The sequence below is a fragment of the Garra rufa genome, chromosome 19 (assembly GCF_049309525.1).
Source record: "Garra rufa chromosome 19, GarRuf1.0, whole genome shotgun sequence".
In the NCBI taxonomy this organism is placed as follows: domain Eukaryota; kingdom Metazoa; phylum Chordata; class Actinopteri; order Cypriniformes; family Cyprinidae; genus Garra; species Garra rufa.
The window spans coordinates 16,116,734-16,141,374 of NC_133379.1; the positions used below are offsets into that span (position 1 = coordinate 16,116,734).

The following is a 24,641-nucleotide window of genomic DNA, read 5'->3' on the forward strand; positions in this document are numbered from 1 at the left end:
ATGTTTTTTAAATAAAACATTTCAGGATTCCTCTCCATATAGTGGACTTCTATGGTGCCCGTGAGTTTGAACTTCCAAAATGCATTTTTAATTCAGCTTCAAAGGGATCTTAACGATCCCAGTCGAGGAAGAAGGGTTTTATCTAGTGAAACAATCGGTTATTATAGGTTAAAAAACTCCCATCTCATTTTCTCCTCCAACTTCAAAATCTGAATGTGAAGTTGAAGAAGAAAATGAGATGGGAGTTTTTCGACATACGCTAACTCTTTGAACAAGAACAAGGTATGCGCAGAGCTAGACAAGACAAGCCTTTGAGGTTAAAAAGTATATAAATTGTACATTATGAAAGGAAAATAACGATTGTTTTGCTAGATAAGACCCTTCTTCCTCGGCTGGGATTGTTTAAAGCCTTTTGAAGCTGGGTTTAAACTGCATTTTGGAAGTTCAAACTCACAGGCACCATAGAAGACCACTATATGGAGAGAAATCCTGAAATGTTTTCCTCAGAAAACATAATTTATTTATGACTGAAGAAAGAAAGACATGAACATCTTGGATGCCAAGGGGGTGAGTAAATTATCTGTAAATTTTAATTTTAGTGGAAGTGAACTTCTCCTTTAAGTCTTAATATCCAGTGCAATTTTGCTTCTGAAGTAAATTGATATTGTTGTAAAGATTTTTTTACTGGCAAAAATACTTGCTTTGCAGAGTATATAACACGAGAAGCCTGTTACATCATGCAGAGGTGCATTATCCTATTAATCACTCACTTTTTCCCCAGATGTAAGATGTAAGATGTAAATGGGTAGACCCATTTAGGTTATTAAGAAAAGAAAAAATATTTGAAATCTGGTGACACTGTCAATTTCGATTGCAATAGAGATGACACAGAATATGGAGTGGATTTTGGAAGAGGACAAAAGTATACGCGAGTCTGTTTTGTTTTTACATCAGCACTTTCAGTCTGTGTTGACCACGTGCGATGGTAGCCCTTCATGCAGTGGTGTCGATTTATGCTGCGTGCGGGCATTTCCTTCGTAATGAACCCTCGGGGGAAGCAGGAGGGAGTGAGGGAGGTGGTGGGACCGTTCGCTGTGTAATATTTCCTGGGAGACCAAGCTAAACGACTAGCTCAGCGGCCTGCGCTCTGCCGGGCTTCAATTTTTGTGATGACTGAGGGGGCTCCGGCGTGACTTTAACGGCCCTGTTTGAAGTTCACATTTGATATTCCACCACATCAGAGAAGAGGTCTAACCTTGCCATCGATTTGCGCTCTCATTCGGGCTTTCTAATTTGCTATGGAAGCAAAGGGAAAAGACCCTGCGTTCTGGCAGGGAAAAGCCAATAATTAAGTCGTAGGGACTGCGATGTGTCCTACGATTGATTAGCCCTGTGTGTTTAAAGCCTTGTAGCATCTCTCTCTCTCGCTCTCGTTATGTTCACAGCACCCCTGGCAGTGGACATGGACCGTCACTCAAAGCCAACGAATCTCAACTAGAGATTCGGCAGAGAGATTCGTATTGATCTACTCTGATGGTTTGGATTTCCCTCTTTGCCCTCGTAGACTATTCTCACCATCGTCTTTAAATTGTATAAACAAGACAATCTCGTGTTTGCTCCCTAAAACTGTTCAGAAACATTAGCAAGAGTTTGTTTTTACTTATGACAGGCAATGTCACAGAGTTTTAGAGATGGTCGGGCCCGAACACACGAGTTAGAAAGAGGATGGATCGATTCAGAGATCAGGTTGCCCGAGGGTTTCTTCCAAAGCTGATGAAAACATGATATAGCAGGCTTACAGAAATAGCCCTTATAGCTGATTCGCTTAATGGACTTGATGTGCAAGCTTTGTGCTGTACCTGCCTTTGAACAACCTAATCTCTACTTCTCTTTCTCTCTTTCAAACCTGTCAGGCGGGGATGATCCGTGCAGGTCAAGAGGAGTTTTTTATCGAGCCACTGGAGAGAGGAGGCAACATGACAGGAGAGGAGGAAGGAGGACCCGGGCGGCATCACATCGTCTACCGCTCCTCTGACATCAAGAAGCCGGCCATCAATCAGCCTGCTGACTTTCACCCCAGAGGTCAGATCACCTTTTTGACAGCAGCTCGTCATGAAGCGCTGAAGCGAGTCTTGCACATGCATGCTGATGACTAGGGAGGGATGCTGAGGTTTAGTTTCTTGCCAACGAATCAACATAAATTTCTATTCTATTTCTATTCTATAAATTTCTACAAATTTATATTTGTAGCAGTAGCCAAAAATACATTGCATGGGTCAAAATTTTGGATTTTTCTTTTATGCCAAAAATCATTAGGAAATTAAGTAAAGATCATGTTCCATGAAGATTTTTTGTAAAATTCCTACTGTAAATATATCAAAATGTAATTTTTGATTTGTAAAATGCATTGTTAAGAACCTAATTTGGACAACTTTAAAGGTGATTTTCTCAGTATTTTGATTTTTTTGCACCCTCAGATTGCAGATTTTCAAATAGATGTATCTCGGCCAAATATTGTCCTATATTAACAAACCATATATCAATAGAAAGCTTATTTATTGAGCTTATTTATTCTATTATGTATAAATCTCAGTTTTGTAAAATTTAACCTTATGACTGGTTTTGTGGTCCAGGGTCACATATATGAGTGTACAGGTAAATTATACAGAAAACTCCAGAAATTCTAATAATAATAATTATTATTATTATATTAACAAATTAATAAATATAAAAATCTGATTGAAATTATGAATACATAGTTAGAATTATACAGAAAACTCCATTAATAATAATAATAATAATAATAATTATTATTATTATTCTTGTTATTATATAAACAAATGAAAAACATATAACAATCTGATTAAAATTGAGTAAACAGTTAGAATTATACAGAAAACTTTATAAATTATAATAATAATTATATTATTATTATTATTATTATATAAACAAATAAAAAAATCTATAACAATCTGATTAAAATTGAATACACAGTTTGAATTATACAGAAAACTTAAAAATGATAATAATAATAATAATAATAATAATAATAATAATAATAATAATAATTATTATTATTATTATTGTTGTTGTTGTTGTTGTTGTTGTTGTAATAATAATAATAATAATAATAATAAAAATAATTATTATTATAAACAAATTAATAAATATAACAATATGATTCCAATTATGAGTACAGTTAGAATTATATAGAAAAAACTTCATAAATAATAATAATAAAATTAATTATTATTATAATTATTATTATTGTTGTTGTTGTTGTTGTTGTTGTAAAAATTATTCTCCACAAATTATAGAAATAGTAAAAAGAATAATAAAATAAAATTATTATTAGTAATAGTAGTATATTAACAAATAAATTATTATAAAAATCTGATTTAAAGTTAGAATTATAGAGAAAACTCTGTAAATAGTTATAATAATAATATTTATTATTATTATTAGTAGTAGTAGTAGTAGTATTAATAATATTGTTGTTATTACTATTATCATTATTACTGTTATTATTCTACAAACAAATGAATAAATATAACAATCGTATTCAAATTATGAGTAAAACGTAATGTAATTATACTCCATAAATGACAGAAATAATATTAAGAAGAAAATAAATAATAATAACAATTATTATTATTATTATTATTATTATTATGGAGTTTTCTGTATAATTCTAACTATGTACTCATAATTTGAATCAGATTTTTATATTAATTTATTTGTTAATGCAATAATAATAATAATAAAATGCATGGCAAAATATTACTGATTTGTTTTTAATGTTTAACCCATTCCTAATGGTACTAAGATTCAAATAATTAGCAAATTATTATTGCCACTGTGACCAAAAATTTAAAATTAAAATAAAATAAAATAAAATAAAATAAAAACTAAATGTATTTCATACAGCTGACAAAAAATGACAGTACTTACAACTAATTGCAACTAAATGTCTCAGAAAACCAACTGCTTAAGTATGGAAGAAATAAAACTGTGTGTACATAAAAAAGGAAAAAGGTAAGGAAAAAATGTCATTCTGGCCCTCTCCCACTGACCCGGAGGGACACCAGCATTCAAAACACAACATGTGCTGGTATTTTTCTTTGGGAAGAGATGGATGGGCTAAGATATGAGCTAAGAAGTATTTGGCATGAGTGTTAAAATGATGTGTGAAAAGTTTAAAGCACGTTCAATGTAACCTCTTAGCAAAAGTATGCAGTCTTTGCGAATACTGCTTAGGCTGTATCCAGTCCATTTGAACTAGATTTAAAACCAGAGCTTGTGTCTATCAAAGCTAAAAGCCATGTCTTGTAGTGTTAAAGAAATAGTTAATTCAAAAACTCGGGTGAGTGAATACAGACAGAATTTTTCGTTTTTGCTTGAACTATTCCTTACTCAATGGACCAGAAGCAGGATATGTGGATAAAGTGAGGAAAGTTCCCAGGGCTGAGTCATTGTCCAGGCTCTTCGACCACCCCCCCCCCTCCACCCCCAGCTCTGTCTCTCTCAGCATCTTGTGTGAGACGTGTGAGGAGAGGAGCAGCAGAGTGACTGGATAAAGTCATAAACTTCTCTAAAAGACATGTCACTTTGAGTTTGAGCGGTCGAGTTCAGCCGGGGGATAAGAAGAGGCTCGACATGCGTCACAGTCCCTTCGCGTTTTCATTTTTCATCTCAGCCTGGTTGTTTTAGAGGGCTGCATGAATTGCTTAACTGCGGTACTGTCAAACCCTATTTGACAGAAATACAAAAAATGTTGCTGATCCCTTTAAAGGACTTTAGGATTAGCACTGTAATCGATACCAGTGTTGGCCAATGCTACTTTTAAAAGTAAAAGCTATTTACTTTTACTTTACTTGTAAGTGATCTTATAATCTTCCTTTATGCGTCATAAAAAGTAAAGGTCTCTTCATACCAAGAATGAAAACTAATACTATATTAGTGTTTAAAACAGAAGATGATAGTGTTGTATTTAAATCTGCGATGCAGTTATATTCTCGCAGTGAATATTTTAAAGTCGGATGGAATTTGATTGGTTATCATTATCGACTGAAACAAAAGTGCTCCTAATGATACTGTTTTTTTTTTTTGTTTTTTTTTAACTAACACATTACGTTGCTTTTGCAATACTTTTCCTCATTATTGGCTGATTTTTTTTACCAAAGCTGCATTTTTTTTGCAAAATTATTCTTTTCAGGACAGAGCAGAATTTTCAGCAGCTATTACTAAAAATCCCTATTAATATCAATGTTGAAAACTATGGAAGTCCATTTCCGTCACTGAATAAAAAATAAAAAAGTTAATTGTGCCTTTTTAACTCTTAATTGCAAGTTGACCTCTTCTCAGTTTTCAGAATTCTGATACAAACCCACAATTCTGACTTTTTTCCTCTCAGAATTGCGAGTTATAAAATCAGAATTGCAAGAGATAAATGTGCAATTCTGAGACATAAAGTCACAATTCTGAGAAATAAAAAAAAATAGATATAACAGAGATATAAAGTTCCCTTCCGGGAACTCGAGCCGCGTCAGGAACGCTATGGGGAACGCCATTGGGGGGCAGCATTCTGAGTCATTGTCTAACAACCAATAAAACGACGGGAGTGACGTCACAGGCGCGGTGACGTCAGCGACCAGGAAGTATAAAGCACGTGCGTTTGAAGCCGGCGGCAGCTTTTGTCATTTAGCGAGAGCGCTCTGTGTCTGTCTGTCTCATCGTATTGCTGTTTTTTCGTGCCAGTTTGCACACCTTTTATTTGAGCAATATGACAACCAGGGGAAAGAAAGTTTCTATGGCGGTTCAGCGCCCACATAGACAGTGTGTCCCTCCCTGCCAACGCTTCATTGTTGGTGGGGATACACACAGTCTATGTGTGGTTTGCTTGGGAGCGGAGCACGCACAGACTGCCCGCAGTGTGAGCGTCTTCCGCTGCGGGTGCTCCGTTCCCGGAAAGCCCTCACCAGCCCTCACGCAGCTCGATCTGCTCGAGGGTATGGAGACAGGTGATCCCCTATCTCCTCCCTCACTCAGCGGTTCGAGCGATCTCCTCCTGGATGTGGAAGCCCGCACTGCGGTTTCTTCCCCCCGGGAGGAGGTCCCAGGGCTTCTTTTGTCTTCCTCCAAGGAGGTTGATGTGGAGAGCCTTGGAGAACCCCAACCGCCCCCCCGTTCGCCTCACTATGAGGAGCTCATGGAGGTGCTGACTAGTGCGGTCGCCAAGCTCAACATCTCTTGGCCCGCAGAACAACACCATGAGCCACAGCGAAGCAGACTAGATGAACGCTTCCTGCGGACAAAGTCAGCACTCCCTAAACGGAGCCTTCCCTTCTTCCCCGATCTACACAAGGAGAGTTCGTAACCCCCACGGGGGTCTTCAGAGAAACTAGTTCAGGAGCATCCTGCCAGTACGCTGTTACAGGTCACCGAATTAGTTCCTCAAATAAATCCAGAAACCAGTCTCGAGAGGCTGGTTCCCTTAGTAGAATTTCTGGCAGCGTGGAAACTACTGCCAAATGTTTCTATGTTGGTCCTGCGCACTGTAGAGAAAGGTTACTGCATTCAGTTTGGCGCCAAGCCGCCACCTTTCAGCGGGGTATTCCCGACTCTGGTGAACCCCGAGCAGGGTCTGGTAATGGAACAGGAAGTAGAAACTCTTCTGAGGAAGGAGGCCATCGAGGTGGTCCCTCCACAAGACAGAGAGTCCGGGTTCTACAGGCGGTACTTCATTGTTCCCAAGAAGGATGGAGGGCTTCGGCCCATTTTGGATCTCAGGCAATTGAACCGCTCAGTCAGGAAACTGAAGTTCAGAATGTTAACTATCAAACATGTCGTGTCACAAATCAGGTCCGAGGACTGGTTTGTCACGATAGATCTAAAAGACGCATACTTTCTGTCTCCATCCTTCCTCAACACAGGAAGTTTCTCAGGTTCGCTTTCAGGGGCAAAGCTTACCAATACAGGGTGCTTCCTTTCGGCCTAGCTCTCTCACCCCGAACTTTTACAAAGTGTGTGGATTAGGGCTGTAGCGATACACTAATCTCACGATACGATACGATACGATACACGATATTCAGCTCACGATACGATATATATCACGATATTTTGCCAACGATACGATTCGATACGATTCGATATAATTCGATACTATTCTATATAATTTGATACACTTACATCATTTTCTGATAGATTTAAAAGAGACAGAGTGATTTTGGTGACATCTTGTAAGTGTTTCATTTACTTGGATTGAATTAATTGAAATAAACTCAAAAAACATCAGACAGCTTGCAAAATAAATGCTGGACAAAATTAATCAAAGATGTGTTGAGAAAATTAGTTCCATTTATTGAAACAGTGCAAACTGTAGCTTACAAGCCTTTGAAAAGTAAATAAAATGCAACATTGCAATTTGCAATTAAAGGGATAGTTCACCCAAAAATGAAAATTTGATGTTTATATGCTTACCCCCAGGGCATCCAAGATGTAGGTGACTTCGTTTCCTCAGCAGAACACAAACGAAGATTTTTAACAAAAACCAGTGCAGTCTGCCAGTCAAATAATACTGGTGGATGGGCACCAAACCTTTAAAAGTAAGCAAAAACATGCACAGACAAATCCAAATTACACCCTGCGGCTCGTGACGATACATTGATGTCCTAAGACACGAAACGATCGGTTTTTGTGAGAAACTGAACAGTATTTATATCATTTTTTACCTTTAATACACAGCCACGTCCATCTGTCCTGAGCACGAGCTTTGAATGCGGCTCGTCACATGTGAACGCGCTCTGACGTAGTACACGCAAACGCAGTAAGGGGAAATCGGTTAAAAGTCCCGCATGAGTTTGCGCAAGCAGATGTAATCTTTTAGCTTTAAATTGGTTTGAACAATCAGGATAAGCGCAAGTAATTACCATTTTGAATAGCGGCTATACCCACAGTCTGTGTGCACTGTGTAAACAACGAGTGTTGTATACACGCGACAGATCGCTTCCGGTGTTTGCGTATTCTACTTCAGAGCGCGTTCACATGTGACGATCCAAAAGCTAACCTCCTGCTCAGGACAGATGGACGTGGCTGTGTGTCAAAGGTAAAAAATGATACAAATACTGTTCAGTTTCTCACAAAAACCGATCGTTTCGTGTCTTAGGACATCAGTGTATCGTCACGAGCCGCAGGGTGTAATTTGGATTTGTCTGTGTGTGTTTCTCTTTCCTCTAAAGATTTGGTAACCATTGACTGCCATTATTTGACTTCACCGGTTTTTGTTAAAAATCTTCGTTTGTGTTCTGCTGAGAAAACAAAGTCACCTACATCTTGGATGTCCTGGGGGTAAGCCAATAAACATCAAATTATATATAAAGGGTTCCCTTTAAGCAGGCGGGTGCTGGATTTATATTCGCCGCCATTCTCTGAATATCCTCGCTCTGACTTGGTAAACAGGAAGAGGTAGACATCTGCGTCTGTGTAAAGTTAGTACGGGTAACTTGCTCTACAGCAACACTAGCGGCTGGCTGACCAAATCGCTCTTCCTGCAACGCGAACAGGGGTAAACAACACGGGGGATTAGAATGGGACGTATGTACGTATCTTTGGAAAAAAAATATCGATTTATATCGCAGAATCGATAAAATCCTCCAGCCCTAGTGTGGATGCTGCTCTGGCTCCGCTGCGACTCCAGGGCATCCGCATACTCAACTACATAGACGACTGGCTGATCCTGGCCAGCTCGGAGCAGTTAGCGGTCCAACATCGAGGTGTTGTTCTCGCTCACATGAAAGAACTGGGGTTGAAACTCAACGCCAAGAAAAGTGTACTTTCTCCACTACAGAGAACCACTTATCTAGGTGTAATTTGGGATTCGACCACGATGCAGGCACGAATGTCACCTGCTCGGATCGAGTCGATCCTTACTGCAGTAAATGCGGTCAAGCTAGGCCTGTCACTCACTGCCAAACAGTTCCAAGTACTGTTAGGTCTTATGGCAGCTGCATCCAACGTGATACCTTTTGATCTGCTGCACATGAGACCACTGCAGTGGTGGCTCAAAACCAGGGGGTTCTCCCCGAGGGGAAACCCATTCCGCAAGATCAAGGTCATGCGGCGCTGCCTACATGCCTTGACCATGTGGAAGAAACCCTGGTTCCTCTCTCAGGGTCCGGTATTAGGGGCTCCTTGTCGCCGCGTCTCGCTAGCAACAGATGCATCCCTCACCGGCTGGGGGGCGGTCATAAGTGGCCGCTCAGCCCAAGGCCTGTGGGAGGTCACCATCTCTCCTGGCACATAAATTGGTTTCCTCATTCGTTTCCTCCCCGGTGCACTCAGGTTGAGGCCTCGAATGAAACCAAGGGTTCCTACATGGGACCTGGCCGTGGTGCTAGAAGCTCTATGCAAGCCTCCATTTGAGCCCATAGAGGGGATCTCAGATCGTATGCTTACTATAAAGACAAGTCCGACCATAGGAAGTATAACTGCATGTGTCCAGTTAGAGCACTAGATGCATACGTCCACAGAGCTGCCATGTGGCGTAGATCAGAGCAACTTTTTGTCTGTTTTGGCCCTCCAAAAAGGGGGTGCCCGGCTTCAAAGCCTACAATCAGTAGATGGATCATAGATGCCATTTCTACAGCCTACGAGTCCTCTGGTCTCCCATCCCCGTTGGGAGTCAAGGCTCACTCTACTCGAGGCTTGTCAGCCTCTAAAGCTCTGACGGCAGGTGTCCCTATTCAGGACCTCTGCAATGCTGCGGGTTGGTCCTCGCCTCTGACATTCGTCAGATTTTATGAACTCGACCTCAGAGCCACTCCTGGCTCCTTCGTTCTCTCGCCTTAGCAAGGAAGCTAAGCCCGAAGAGATTCAGCCCCCTCCCTAGCCAGGAGGAGACTTCTCAAGGCGCATTCTTTTTAGACAAAGAAGAGAAGTCCTTTTCGCCATGTCCCTCCTCGCGTGCCTAAGGGCCGAGGAGTATTTCTCCCCCTGCAACTGGCCTCATGGCAAGCAGCGGTAGAGAACTGCATCCTTGTGTGCCTGAGGGCCGAGGATCACACTGCCTCTTTTGTCCGTGGAATACTAGACAAAGGCTCATACCTCTTGCGTCCTGGCAAAGGTACCAGGCCGAGTCACTTCAGTCCCTCTTGTTCTTTTTTTTTTCCCCAGACAAAGGACTAAGACTCCTCATGTGCCCTAGGGCCGAGGAGTACCTCTCACTGTGGCTGGCGACCAAGCAGAGGCCTACTACTTTCCTCGTGTGCCTAAGGGCCGAGGTTTATATTGCCCTCTTGTCCGTGGAACACTAGACAAAGGCTCATACCTCTCGTGTCCTGGCAAGGTCACCAGGCCGAGTCATTTCAGTCCCTCTTGTTCTGGCTCCTCCCAGACAAAGGACTAAGACTCCTCGTGCGCCCGAGGGCCGAGGAGTACCTCCTGCATTGGCTGGCTACCAAGCAGAGGTGTATCATTCTTCATCGTGTGCCCAAGGGCCGAGGATCATACCGCCCTCTTGTCCGTGAATACTAGACAAAGGCTCATACTTCTCGCGTCCTGGCAAGGTAACCAGGCAGAGTCTTTCAGTCCCTCTTGTTCTGGCGATACCCCAGACAAAGGACCATCACTTCTCCTCACGGGCCTGAAGGCTGAGGAGCACTCTTGAGGTCGAGTACCTTGTCCTCGCATGCCCAATGGCCGAGGACCATATACACCATCTTGTCCGTGGGATACTAGACAATGGTTATTTCGGTCCCTCTTGTTCTGGCCTTCCCCAGACAAAGGACTAAGACTCCTCGTGTGCCTGAGGGCCGAGGAGTACCTCTGGCTCTGGCTGGCGACTAGACAGAGGTCTACTACCTTCCTCGTGTGCCCGAGGGCCGAGGATCACATTGCCCTCTTGTCCGTGGAATACTAGACAAAGGCTCATCCTACTCGTGACCTGGCTATACCCCAGGACGAGTCTCTTCCTGTGCTCTGGCAAGAACCACCAGACACAACTTTCTTCCACCCTGGTCCTAGCAGACACTGGGCAGGGCTTGGAAATTATGGGGGCGTTGACAGACTCGTTCCCCATAGCGTTCCTGACGTGGCTCGAGTTCCCGGAAGGGAACGTCTCAGGTTACGTATGTAACCCTAGTTCCCTGAGGGAACGAGACGCCGCGTCTCGGACCATAATTCCCTCACCCTGCGGCGCTCGCTTCATTCCTAAAAGAGCTGCCGCCGGCTTCAAACGCACGTGCTTTATACTTCCTGGTCGCTGACGTTACCGCGCCTGTGACGTCACTCCCGTCGTTCTATTGGTTGTTAGACAATGACTCAGAATGCTGCCCGCCAATGGCGTTCCCCATAGCGTTCCTGACGCGGCGTCTCGTTCCCTCAGGGAACGTCTAGGTTACGAAGGTAACCCTCGTTCCCTGAAGGAGGGAACGGAGACGTTACATGGGATCTCGCCTGATAGACCGATTATCTCTGAGCCTTATTAAAAAAGGCCAATTGAAAATTGGCGAGTGGACGTGCGCACCGGCCACTCCCCCGTACATACGGGTATATAAGATGGCGGCGCGCATCACTCAAACAGGTTTTCGCTGAAGAGCCGGTCAAGCCGGCGTCAGCGCGACGCCAGGGACGTGGCAGGGGAATGTAACGTCTCCGTTACCTCCTTCAGGGAACGAGGGTTACCTTCGTAACCTAGACGTTCCCCTTCAGTCGTTTCACTACGACGTTACATGGGAACAAACCCTATGGAACAGGCCACGGCCCTGGCACCGCGTTACGGACAACTTCACGTACTGACAAGTATACGTGCCGGCAGGCGAAGTGTAACGTAACCTTCCCAACGCCCTGAGGCCCAGTAAGGGGGGCCTTTCCAGGGATGCCAGTTGTACTAAAGCATGGGTTGGGGAGGGCGAAGCGCATGAAATTTTTTACATGTGGAAATGAAAATAATTCAATATATCCATAAGGTTTTTAGGGATACACGAGGGAAACAGCGGTCTCCTCCGCTGGAATAAATAAAAAACTAAGCCACAACCTGCGGGGCGAAGGAGACCCAGGCAGGATCACAGTGCAGGGCTACTCCGCACCTAGCCCTGACTGCGGGGCAGGAGGGTTCGCCAGAGGGAACATTCTGGGAAATAGCGCACGGATCCACGTGGGAATGGCGCAGCAAGCCGACACCAGCCGGTCTTCCCGCTCACCTGTGAGTCCTTGTGTTAGGACACGGGAGAACGGCCTCTACGCAAGGTTGTAGAACCAAGCGAAGGTAGGGTGTCGCCCAGCCCGCAGCTCTCGGTTTTTACATCTGCTACTGAGCTGCCATGAACCAAGGATCATGGCTGTCCCTGAGTATAACAGGGAGAAGGCATCTACCACCCATTTAGCCAACCTCAGTTTGGGGAGAGCATTCCCTTTCTGCTGAACCCCGAAGCAGAAAGCTGCTAGGTGCGCCTGAAGTCCAGAGTGCTTGTTCTATTTTCACTCATTTGCGGACACAACATCGCAAGGCTGGGTCTGCCTCCTCCAGGGCAGAGCTTGCAGGTTCACCACCTGATAGCGGAAAGGCGTGGTGGGAACCTTGGGCACATAACCGGGCCGGGGTCTCAGTGATAACGTGAGAGTCGCCGGGCCCGAATTTCTCGACACGCTTTGCTGGCAAAGAAAGCTTGTAGGTCTCCTACCCTCTTAATGGGAGCCAGGGCAGTCAGGAGCGTTGCTTAATGACAGGAATTCTAGCTCGACTGAGGCCCGTGGCTCCAAAGGAGCGACCCACGGCCCTGAAAGGCGACGGGGAGATCCGAGAGGTATGAGGTGCAGTCTAAGCACCTCTGGGGAACCTCACGACCAGTGAATGCTTACCTACTTTGCTCCATCTACTGCATGTGATATGCAGCGAAAGCAGTGGCATATCTTCGGAGAGTCGAGGGGACAGCCTGCGCTTCAACTCCCCTGCAGGAAAGGAAGCACTTCTGCAATCGTGTATCTCTGTGGGTCCTCTCAGCGAGAGGAAAGCCAGCAAATAGACCTCATCTCAGTGCGTAGCCTGCCTGGTCAAGGGGGCTCGGTACTGAGTGATAGTTCCTATCACGGCCTGTGAAAAAGGCCGGAGAGGTCTACGGTGTCAATCCGTGCCCTGCAGGGAGGGACTGCCGCGAGGGAACGGTTACTAAGACCTAAGTCCGGGTGGGCCACTCCTGCAGCGCTACCAACAAGACTTACTCCTCGTCCTCCCTGGACTCGCTGGGGAAGGGCGTACTTGGGCCCCGGAGGTCAGCTGTGTGCCAGTGTTACTCTGAAAAGAAGCAGCTGGCAATGGGAGGAATCGGAAGGGCGAGCAGATGTGCTGGGCCTGGCCGATATAACTCCAACTAGCTGCGTCACGGGGTGGAGTCGCCATTCTGCAGGTGGGTGGACTGCCATGGGAGCCGACCGGCTGCACGGTTGAGTTTCCCTGCTTCAAGTGAATGGCAAGCGGCAAAATCTGCCACGTTAAACTCCATGGGAGCAGATGGGGATGAGCTGTAAGCATCTGTCATACATGGCAACCCAACCCGTGGTAAGCCACGGGCTGACTTGTCGGCAATACTGCGGGAAAACGCCAGTCAGGAGTAAGCCGAGGTGCCATGCCCATCATAGCACTCGATCGTGCTGAGCGGTCTCACATGGAACAAGCTTAGCGGCAAGCGGCTAGAGCTGTCATGTGCCCCAGGAGCCTCTGAATTTTGAGAGGGACCGCTGAGTTGTTACCTGATTAACTCAAGGAATACAGCACTGACTGCGCGCGCTTGGTAATAGGGCACCGTCTGCGGACCGAGTCAGGCTCCAGGCCGAGGAAAAGAATTTTCCCTCGGTTGGCCTGAAGGACCAGATGGCAGGGTGCGAAGCACCGGTCCCTGTATTCGCACAACAGAACCCGCGAGTGGGCTGAAAGCACCAGTCGAAGAGCCGGTTGAAGACGCAAATCCCTGTCTGCCGAAGGGGACAGGGGAGCTCCCGTGGCCTAAAGAAGGCAGGGAGGAGGGGGACTGGCCAAATGGAAGCACCTCGCGCTGAAGCGCTCGATCCCCGGAGCAGGCCGTTCGGAAGGGGTGTGCGTCGGGAGAGATCGAGGCGCGACAACGGGTGCCCTTCAGGCAGATGGCTGCAACCCAGCCCTGGAGACGGAAACATACTTGTATGTACTTCGTCGTGAGCGTGTGTGCCGACAGCCTGAGAAGGGACCGGAACAGAGCTCCATCCAGGGCGGATATTAACCCACCACTCTAACTGGACACGTGAAGTCGGGACTGTGAGATCCTGACCTCGTCCCGGCTGGAGGGAAAGGCTGGATCGCGTCCTTCGCCAGTAGGAACGCGACCTCCGCAGGCAGAACAGAGGCACGGCTGCCCAAATAAGAATGTAAGGGGTACCTCTGAGTCTGGGCGGACGCCTGGTGCCGGGCCGTACCATCCGTATCAACCAGCGTGGTGGTATCAAGGGAACGTTGACCGACGTGACCGTGGTGGGGCAGCCTAGGGGAAGACAGGGAGGGAGACAAAAACCCAGAAGGATGAACGTCCTGGAGATGTGTCTAGCTGCACTAAGTAGTGCTTACCTCCTCCCTGTTCCAGCCCTGGCGAAGCCCGGCCGCGAGTCTGGTTCCGAGGAGTGTAAGTGCTGCTCAGGAAGGAAACTCGAGGCCGAAGGCCAGGGGTGAGAATTTTTGCTCTTTTTGTGAAAATGTGGGTACCGTCGACCGATGGGCCGACGGCAGCATTGAAGTACACAGTGGCCCCCGGCCCTCCACCGGGAGCGGGGAGCGTAGATGTCGGCATCCCCTAAAGAGCAGTCTCAATCACCTCTGGCGCAGTTTTCTTGCGATTGTTTCGGGCCGGTCCCTGTGGCGTGGGCGGCGCCGCTCTCCTGCGGCTGGCTCTGCGCTTGCGGGCCCTTCCCGCCAACCTGGCATCGTGGGCCTCCGCGGTGGGCAGAGCTGCTTTTTTTGGATGTTGCGGCCGCAGGGGGGCGCCCTCGGCGACGTACAGGCGGAGGCGGCGTCTCCGGCGGCGGGATGGGAACTTGGCGGCGGAGCAAGATGAGACAATTCTCACCTTTTTTTAAGATTTGTGTTATAAACTCGCAATTGCAAGTTATAAGGTCAGAATTGCAAGACATAAATTTGCAATTCTAAGAAATAAAGTCGCAATAAAATTTTCTCACAATTCTCGACTTTATAACACGGAATTGCAATTCTGAGAATATATCAGTCTTTTTTTCTCCTTTAAAATCTGACTTTATAATTCACAATTGCAATATTATATCTCACAATTCTGAGAAAAAATAATTGCGAGATAAAAAAAGTCTGAATTTTGAGATATGCTTGCATTGGTGAGAAAAAAAATGATCTCGCAATTCTGACTTTATAACTCGCAGTTGTAAGTTTATATCATGCAATTCTGACTTTAAAACTTGGAATTGTGTTTATATCTCACAATTCTGACTTTATTTCTCGCAATTGTACGTTTATATAATGCAATTTTGAGGAAAAAACTAAGAACTGAGACTTCATGTCTCGCAATTCTTACTTTTATCAGTGGCAGAAACTGGCTTCCATAGAAAACATTGTATTTATTTATTTATTATTATTATTATTATTATTATTATTATTATTACATTTACATGAATGGAATGTTCAAAAGAATAGCATTTATTTTAACTTAAAATCTTTTGTATCATTATAAATGAATGTCTCTAAACTTGACTCTAAACCTTTGAACTTTGCTTGCAATAATGAAGACCTGTGTCACAATGAATGAATCATAAGCCCGATTGTAAATTTTTTTTTTTTTTTTTTTTTTTTTCCTAATGTGTGACCAAGAGAAAACAGGATTTGTCCTTTTTGTCTTTAAACACACTGTCTGGAACGACAAAACCAATTAAATTTAGAGTAGCCTACGTTTGGTTTCTTTTTAATTGTGGTTAGAATTATGATTCTAAACCAAAATTTAAAAGTGAAACGTGTAAGGTCAGTATAAACACTGAATCATTTTCTCCTACGTCGTCAGGCAATTGTTTCAACACAGCAATTGGTATTTTTTCCTATTTCTTAGACTTAAAATTAAAGCCATAAATCAGTCATAGTCATATTGTGCGGTGTGTCCGTTTATAAGAAAGCAATATTCAGCTTTTACTTGAGTGGAAAGGTTACACATGTGGCAGTAGGCTTGATGTTGAATTGCATTGTGGAAGTGCAGGTATGCCCAAGCCAGTACTAAAAATAACAGAACAATATATCTGTAAGTGAATCTCTATGTTTTCGAGCGAGCAGGTCTTTGGCGACATCAGCTGGAGTGCGTGTGTGCGTATGAGAAGCTGCAGCTCTCAGTGAATTCCAGCAGAGACATGCTGGACTCAGACAGCCAGTGTCTACGTGGCAAAGCTTGATGAGAGTTTAAGTTCTACTTGGCAGACGTGAAGTGTCCAACATTGAGGATTACTGCAAAAGTGGTGGGAGGAGAAACGGGTGAGAGTTTTTTTCCTCAGAAAAGGTCCTGCAAAATTAGGTTTCATAATCAGACATGCTGGAAACAAATTCCTCTACACTGCTTAAATCATTTCTTTTTAGTTTATTTGGTTTAGATAACTACATTAGAGAGCTGTTTTGTGAATTACCATGCACGTGTATTGGCAAAAGTGTATTTGCACCTTGACTTAGTCTTTGACTTTCCAGGTCTGTGTTGACTCTATAATAATAAATCAGGACAGTTGTGAACATCCTAACATGCTACATAGAACACTTCTTAATGTTTCTCAACACACATGTCAAGCATTTACATGACTTCGGACGCTGTTGCAGCACTCTTTCTAGAAAGCTCTCATTCTGTTCACTTACACAATCATAAAAGGACTTCCTGTTACTGTAACCTGAGAAAGAGGGCTAGCCTTCACAATACTGAATCATCAACACTTTGTGCTTTCTCTTCAAACATGGCTTTTGGCATTTTGTTCACTGACCTATCAGAATAATACAGGTGAAGCCAAAGTTTCTCTCCTCTCCTTGGACCTTTGCCATTTGAGGATGGCTGAGGATGTGCTACTTATTAAGCATGTTTAAATCCAAGCTGCAAATTTAAGTAGGGATACAACTATTATATGATTTTTGGCTTATACCAATATGCTGATTTTTTTTTTTCTTTATTTAATTTTCTCCAAGTCGATATTAAAATTATTTAATAATTTGACTAAATAAAAAAATATACATCACAATCACATTATTCTAATATTTGTGACCAAAACCAGTCTCAAGTAGCATGAGCATATTTGTAGCAATGGCCAAAACTTCATTATATGGGTCAAAATTATATATATATTTTTATTTTTGATGCCAAAAATCATTACTAAATTAAGTATTGATATTTTGTAAATTCCCTACTGTAAATATATCAAAACTTAATTTTTGATTAGTAATATGCATTGCTAAGAACTTCATTTGGACAGTTTTGAGACGATGCATACATCTCCATTTCAAAACATTGACCCTTATGACTGATTTTGTGGTCCAGGGTCACATTTATTCTGTAAATAACATCATAGTTTATATGCATTTCTTCTTACGGAATAAAAACAAAACTGTCTACCATATGTTTTATGTATGTTAAATAAGCAAAATCAAACTCATAGGATTCAAATCTAAAGTTGACAGTTTAACAGCTGAGCCCAAGCCTCCATTACTAATTCCAGAATGTCACTTTAGAACTAGTAATGAAGGAATGTTGCGTTGCTTCATTGAAAGCTTATTTAATTACTGTAGTAAAAGCTCACTGTATTATGTATAGTAGAGTATTATGAGAGAGAGATGGACTGGGTGAGTTTAATTACCTGTAATAATAATAATAATAAAACGTTTTATTTATATAGCGCCTTTCCCTAGCCAGATGCTTTATCTGATACAGCATTCATTCTTCAGATCAGTCTCATATTCACTATAAACATTAGATTGAATATCCGCTGAGAAAAGCGCTATCTTTGTCGTGACATTAATATCCTTTCATCTGTTAAGGGTGATTTTGCTGCTCATTGCATTTATTCTCTGCATCAAGCTGTTGTTAAAACTACAAATAACTTCAGTTAGCATTAACTTAAAAGTATTTACTGCTTACTCATAAAACAGTCTCTTGTTGCCATTTAATGGCGGAACAATGTAGCTACAATCACCATTACGAACACGCACTATTTCTCAATACTAAATACTATTATTAAATACTATTATTTATATAAAATATTATTTATTAAATAATAATATTTAATAAAACAACAACAACAGTAGCCATCATTAAATTTGCTAGGCAATTCAGTACAAGGTTTATGCAAACCTATTTTTAAATAGACGTTATCTTTATTAACAAACTGCACATTTAAACTATACATGTACATTCTCACCTGAAAACCTCTTAAAACTACAGTCCGTGACTCAAAAACAGTAATATTTATAAAATGATACTGGATTTGGGTGTCCGCCATGACACCCGCTGTAAGAAGTACAGCAAGCAGAGTGATAAGATTAAAAACTGTGAAATGGCTGTTTGGTATCACTCCAATATCATACTTTTATCAGCCAATCAGATTTGAGGACCAGAAAAAACTGTTGTATAAAATAGCGTAATTGTTTTATTAATATATTTTCCATCTACCATTATTCTGAAAATGTGCAAAATATGTGGAAAGCATAATCAGACATGCTGGAAAAACTCCTTCTCCTTCTTTGTAGTTTTTTTCAGCAGTGGGTTTCATAACAAATATTATTGGACATGACCTTGCATATGAAAGTGGGTAAATCTGAGCCTGATTTTCTTTCCTGGTTTGTCACTGCATTTGAGAAGAGTGTCGTTTCTGCACTTTTGTCAGTTTCTCTTCACCTCAGTCACCCTGACATTTCAGCCCACACATATCACACTGTAGCATATCAAATATGCCATAATGCCTCCAGCTAGCCATTGGAGATTGTATAGGTTTGTGCATGTGGCTATATGTGTGTGTTCATGGCTGTAGAAAATGTGTGACAGCATGTGTTTTTCATTTAACGTTTTTCCCATCTCTGAAACAACAACATTCTGGTTGTTCCATTGACTAAGAGCTGTTGGCCTGGTCATACATTAAGGAGGAGCGTTCAGCTTCCTCCTGTGCTGCAAAGACCTCCATTTGGGCCGGGCCACCTTTGCAGTGGTGCAAGTAAAGACAGTGTCTTAGGAAAAGGCCTGCGGCATTTCGTCTGGAGAGCTAATGAAGACTGATCTTTCCGTGTCTCGGAATTCTGGCTCTGCAAGATGAGCTAACTCAACAGAGCTGTGTTAACTGATGATTCCTAGGTGAATAAGACATTAACCATCAGATTACAGGGTTCACTCTGCTCTTTTTTTTAAGATTGATGGCCGAGGTAAAGATGTGATTAAGATCTCCTGAGAGATGTTTGTGAAAAGGAGGTCAAAAAGTTTGTTGGCTGACATCTTCATTGGAGAGACTTTAGATTCACAGTTTTTGTGTGCTTAGGCAACTACTCATTTTGAGCTGACTGTCTTTGCAAGTTTCGGATGCTAGTGTCAGCCAACAAGTGTGAATGGCCAACTAGTTTTACCCAAGACCATGGTAGTCCAACAGCTAGACCAGCACTAATCCAGCACTTGCCATAACAAACAAAATGAAACAAGCATTAACGGTGATATAAAGTGGGGTTTTTTTCAGCAGAGTAGTCATCCAAAGGCCTTTCCATCATGCAAAATGACCACTGCTGGCGCAGCTGACTGACATCTTGTCCTTGTATGTTGTGTTGCATAAAATAATATAATTTACAGTACAGTAAAGACTTTATATAAGAAATTAAATGTATACAAACCTATATTTCACTGATAGGCGGCTGCATATATGAAAAAAAAAAAACACCTAACCCCAAAAAAATTCTAACAAAAGGTTTCTCAGCTGTTTTTTGTAGTATTAGGTGTCCTTAATAACATACTAAAAGTTTACCAAAGTTTTGACCACTAGAAAGGTGTCATTTTCAAGATGGCGTCCAAGATGGGCAGAAAAATATCCTAACTCCTTCATTATTTGACCTAGCCAAGTAATCTTGGTGTCTAACCCAATGTTTTCTGGGTCTATGAATCCATTGGACTCGTCTAAATTGCACAGACATGATTACATACTTATGGAATACATGATATTGTGAGATTACTGTAAGGTTTTATCTTTGTTTGGGGTGAACCAGAGTTTTAAACGATTTAGCCTATGTCATGTAAATCCTACTCAATACATGTTTTTGGACACATACAGCTTTTTTTTCTTCTAAAACACAGACTTTACATTCAATGTAAAAGTTACTGCACCCAAAAGTTCCTTAAATTGGAGCTGTATAACTTTGATCATAAAAAAACTCGAACAGAGGCCTGTGTGTGAACCCTCTAAATGGTCACTTATTTCAAGTTGCTTTAATATATAATTGTACTTGTAATCACTTTCAGGTGCATCTCAATAAATTAGAATGTTGTGGAAAAGTTCATTCATTTCAGTAATTCAACTTAAATTGTGAAACTTGTGTATTAAATAAATTCACTGCACACAGACTAAAGTAGTTTAAGTCTTTGGTTCTTTTAATTGTGATGATTTGCCTCACATTTAACAAAACCCACCAATTCACTATCTCAACAAATTAGAATACTTCATAAGACCAATAAAAAAAAACTTTTTAGTGAATTGTTGGCCTTCTGGAAAGTATATCCATTTACTGTATATGTACTCAATACTTCTTTTGCTTTAATTACTGCCTCAATTCAGCGTGGCATGGAGGTGATCAGTCTGTGGCACTGCTGAGGTGGTATGGAAGCCCAGGTTTCTTTGACATTGGCCTTCAGCTCATCTGCATTTTTTGGTCTCTTGTTTCTCGTTTTCCTCTTGACAATACCCCATAGATTCTCTATGGGGTTCAGGTCTGGTGAGTTTGCTGGCCAGTCAAGCACACCAACACCATGGTCATTTAACTAACTTTTGGTGCTTTTGGCAGTGTGGGCAGGTGCCAAATCCTGTTGGAAAATGAAATCAGCATCTTTAAAAAGCTGGTCAGCAGAAGAAAGCATGAAAATTTCTCTAAAATTTCTTGGTAAACTGGTGCAGTAACTTGGTTTTCAAAAAAACACAGTGGACCAACACCAGCAGATGACATTGCACCCCAAATCATCACAGACTGTGGAAACTTAACACTGGACTTCAAGCAACTTGGGCTATGAGCTTCTCCACCCTTCCTCCGGACTCCAGGACCTTGCTCTCATCTGAAAAGAGGACTTTGAACCACTGGGCAACAGTTCATTTCTTCTTCTCCTTGGCCAAGGTAAGACGACTCTGACGTTGTCTGTGGTTCAAGAGGAATATGTCAACTGTAGCCAAATTCCTGACATGTCTGTGCATGGTTGCTCTTGATGCCTTGACGCAAGTCCAGTCTATTCCTTGTGAAATTCACCCCATTCTTGAATCGATTTTGCTTCACAAGCCTCTCAAGGCTGCGGTTCTCTCGGTTGGTTGTGCATCTTTTTCTTCCACACTTTTTCCTTCCACTTAACTTTCTGTTAACATGCTTGGATACAGCACTCTGTGAACAGCCAGCTTCTTTGGCAATGAATATTTGTGGCTTACCCTCCTTGTGAAGGGTGTCAATGATTGTCTTCTGGACAACTGTCAGATCAGCAGTCTTTCTCATGATTGTGTAGCTTAGTGAACCAAACTAAGAGACCATTTTGAAGACTCAGGAAACCTTTGCAGGTGTTTTGAGTTGATTAGCTGATTTGCAAGTCAACATATTCTAATTTGTTGAGATAGTGAATTGGTGGGTTTTTGTTAAATGTGAGCCAAATCATAACAATTAAAAGAAACAAAGACTTAAACTACTTCAGTCTGTGTCCAATGAATTTATTTAAAGGGGTCATCGGACGCAAAACTAACTTTTACATGTTGTTTGAACATTAATGTGTGTTGGCAGTTTGTGTACACAACCACCCTACAATGATAAAAATCCACCCAGTGGTATTTTTTTTATCTTTAAAAGTAATATCCCCTTTTTAAAATTGGGTCATTCTCAGCTTCTTGTCATTGTGACGGAACACCAACAGAGGCCACTCCCACGATACTAGCGACATGAGCGTCTTACCTTAGATCCGCCCTCACCGAGCTGAAACAGTCTGACTCCGATCGCCATTGTGTGAATCAGGTGCAGAGGAAGACTCTAATTGACTGATTGAGGTGTTCTGTTGTTGGATGTGATAATGAACATAGCAGTAGTCATTTGCTCCCAACATCTGAGCTGCTTAAGAGGTAGAGGACAACGTTACTTTCGTTTTTAAAAGGAAAGCGACGATCCCGATCTACATATGCGTCTCTGTTCGTGTGAATCTTAATAATGTGCTCGTTGGCAAGTTTCGCCGATAAACACGGCTAAATGCAGCTAAACATGGCTAAACTAAACATTACAGATACTAGTCCCTTTGCAGAGAGGGGCGGGGCGAGCAGAGCTCATTTGCATATAAAGGGCCCATGCGATAAAATGAGCTGATATTTTGACAAGGTAAAAGGGTGTTTTTTTACACTACTATTGAGAATTTTTAACCAAAGTATATTACAGACTTTTCATTAAGACCCTAAGGAATCATATGAACTTGTGGAAAATGGGCATCCGATGACCCCTTTAATACACAAGGTTCACAATTTGAGTTGAATTACTGAAATAAATTAACTTTTCCACGACATTTTAATTTAGATATTTATATTTTAATTTTATAATTTACCTGTATCTATCATGCAAATATGCTAATAAAAATATTACATGGCCAAAACATGTATCAGGCACCAGTATTCCTGGTCTAGGAGGAATACAAAGGAGTAATGGTCATTTTAAGGACCTGACGGCCGCCATTTTGAAAATGGGGCCTTTCTTAGAGTCAAACTTTGGTAAACTTTTAGTATGTTTTTAAGTACATCTGGTACTACTGTAAACCACTGAGAAACCTTTTGTTAGAATTTTTTGGGGTCAAACCATATTTGCAGCTGACTATGAAGAAGTACACAAGTTGGAAGCGCAGCTGAGAAGTGCTCTCTCCTGAAGAGGATGAAAATGCTTTCTGACAGAAACTCAACAGCTTGGTTGAAATAACCCAGTTTTAGCTGCCAGTGAGATTGACCCAGCCACTAACTCACTTAGCATATGACCCAAAAATATATAAAAAAATAACCCAGCATTTTTAAGAGTGTATGTTTTGCTTTCTTTTCAGAAACTATACATCTAAGACAACCTGATCTCCTGAAGAAACCTGTGGGAACTTTTTCACAATTTTATTTCAAAAAAGTAATTTTCAATTATTATTATTATTATTTTTTTATTATTATTTGTTTAGTTGTAGTAGCAGCAACTGCAAAAACAGTTATATGGCCACTCTGACTAGTGGCAGAACTAATGGTCATTGCAAATCGTGCATCAATGTTTCTGTGTATAAGTGTGTGTGTGTGTGTGTGTGTGTGTGTGTGTGTGTGTGTGTGTGTGTGTGTGTGTGTGTGTGTGTGTGTGTGTGTGTGTGTGTGTGTGTACCTGGTATTCATCACGTTGTGGGGACCAAATGTCCCCACAAGGATAGTAATACCAGTAGATTTTGACCTTGTGGGGACATTTCTCAGGTCCCCATGAGGAAACAGGCTTATAAATCATGCACAATTAGTTTTTTTGATGAAGTAAAAGTGTGCACAATCTCCTGTGAGGGCTAGGTTTAGGTGTAGGGTGATAAAAAGTACGGTTTGTACAGTATAAAAACCATTACGCCTGTGGAATGTCCCCATAAAACATGTAAACCCAACATGTGTGTGTGTGTGTGTGTGTGTGTGTGTGTGTGTGTGTGTGTGTGTACCTGGTATTCATCACGTTGTGGGGACCAAATGTCCCCACAAGGATAGGAATACCAGTAAATTTTGACCTTGTGGGGACATTTCTCAGGTCCCCATGAGGAAACAGGCTTATAAATCATGCACAATGAGTTTTTTTGATGAAGTAAAAGTTTGCACAATCTCCTGTGAGGGCTAGGTTTAGGTATAGGGTAGGGTTAGGGCGATAGAAAATACGGTTTGTACAGTATGAAAACCATTACGCCTATGGAATGTCCCCATAAAACATGTAAACCAGTGTGTGTGTGTGTGTGTGTGTGTGTGTGTGTGTGTGTGTGTGTGTGTGTGTGTGTGTGTGTGGGCATATTCCTCTGTGCTGAGTCACACCTTCATTGAGGATACTCCTTAGACTTGCTTGTCTAAGCATATTGGACCTTCATTCATCCTGTATACAACATAGTTTTTCAATCAGTGAAGTTGTAGAGGAACAAGATGTTGCGTTCATAGCCAACTGAAATTAGTGCATCATTTATAACCATGTCTTTATTTTATCCACGTAAAACATGTTTCAGGTTTAACATCAACATGACATCGTGCTTGTCTTTATTGAAATCAGTGCAGCTTGGAGTTTAAGGAACTTCTGTTTGGAAAAAACTGTTTGTTTTAAATTTCAAGTTTTGTATCTTAGTTTCATTTACTTTGACTTAGCACGTCTTAATTTTTCCAGTCACATCTGCCAGCATTGATTTAAAAGCCAAGTT

The 24,641-nt window shown here is 42.2% G+C and overlaps 1 protein-coding gene across 1 annotated transcript in view; it reads left to right on the top strand.

The window, feature by feature from the left end:
- adamts2a (ADAM metallopeptidase with thrombospondin type 1 motif, 2a) overlaps positions 1 to 24,641 on the top strand; it is a 93,757-nt gene that overhangs the window by 26,893 nt on the left and 42,223 nt on the right. Inside the window, exon 3 of the mRNA XM_073824144.1 lies at positions 1,914 to 2,082. Coding sequence (XP_073680245.1) covers positions 1,914 to 2,082 — 169 coding nt within the window. The remainder of the gene's footprint in view (positions 1 to 1,913; positions 2,083 to 24,641) is intronic.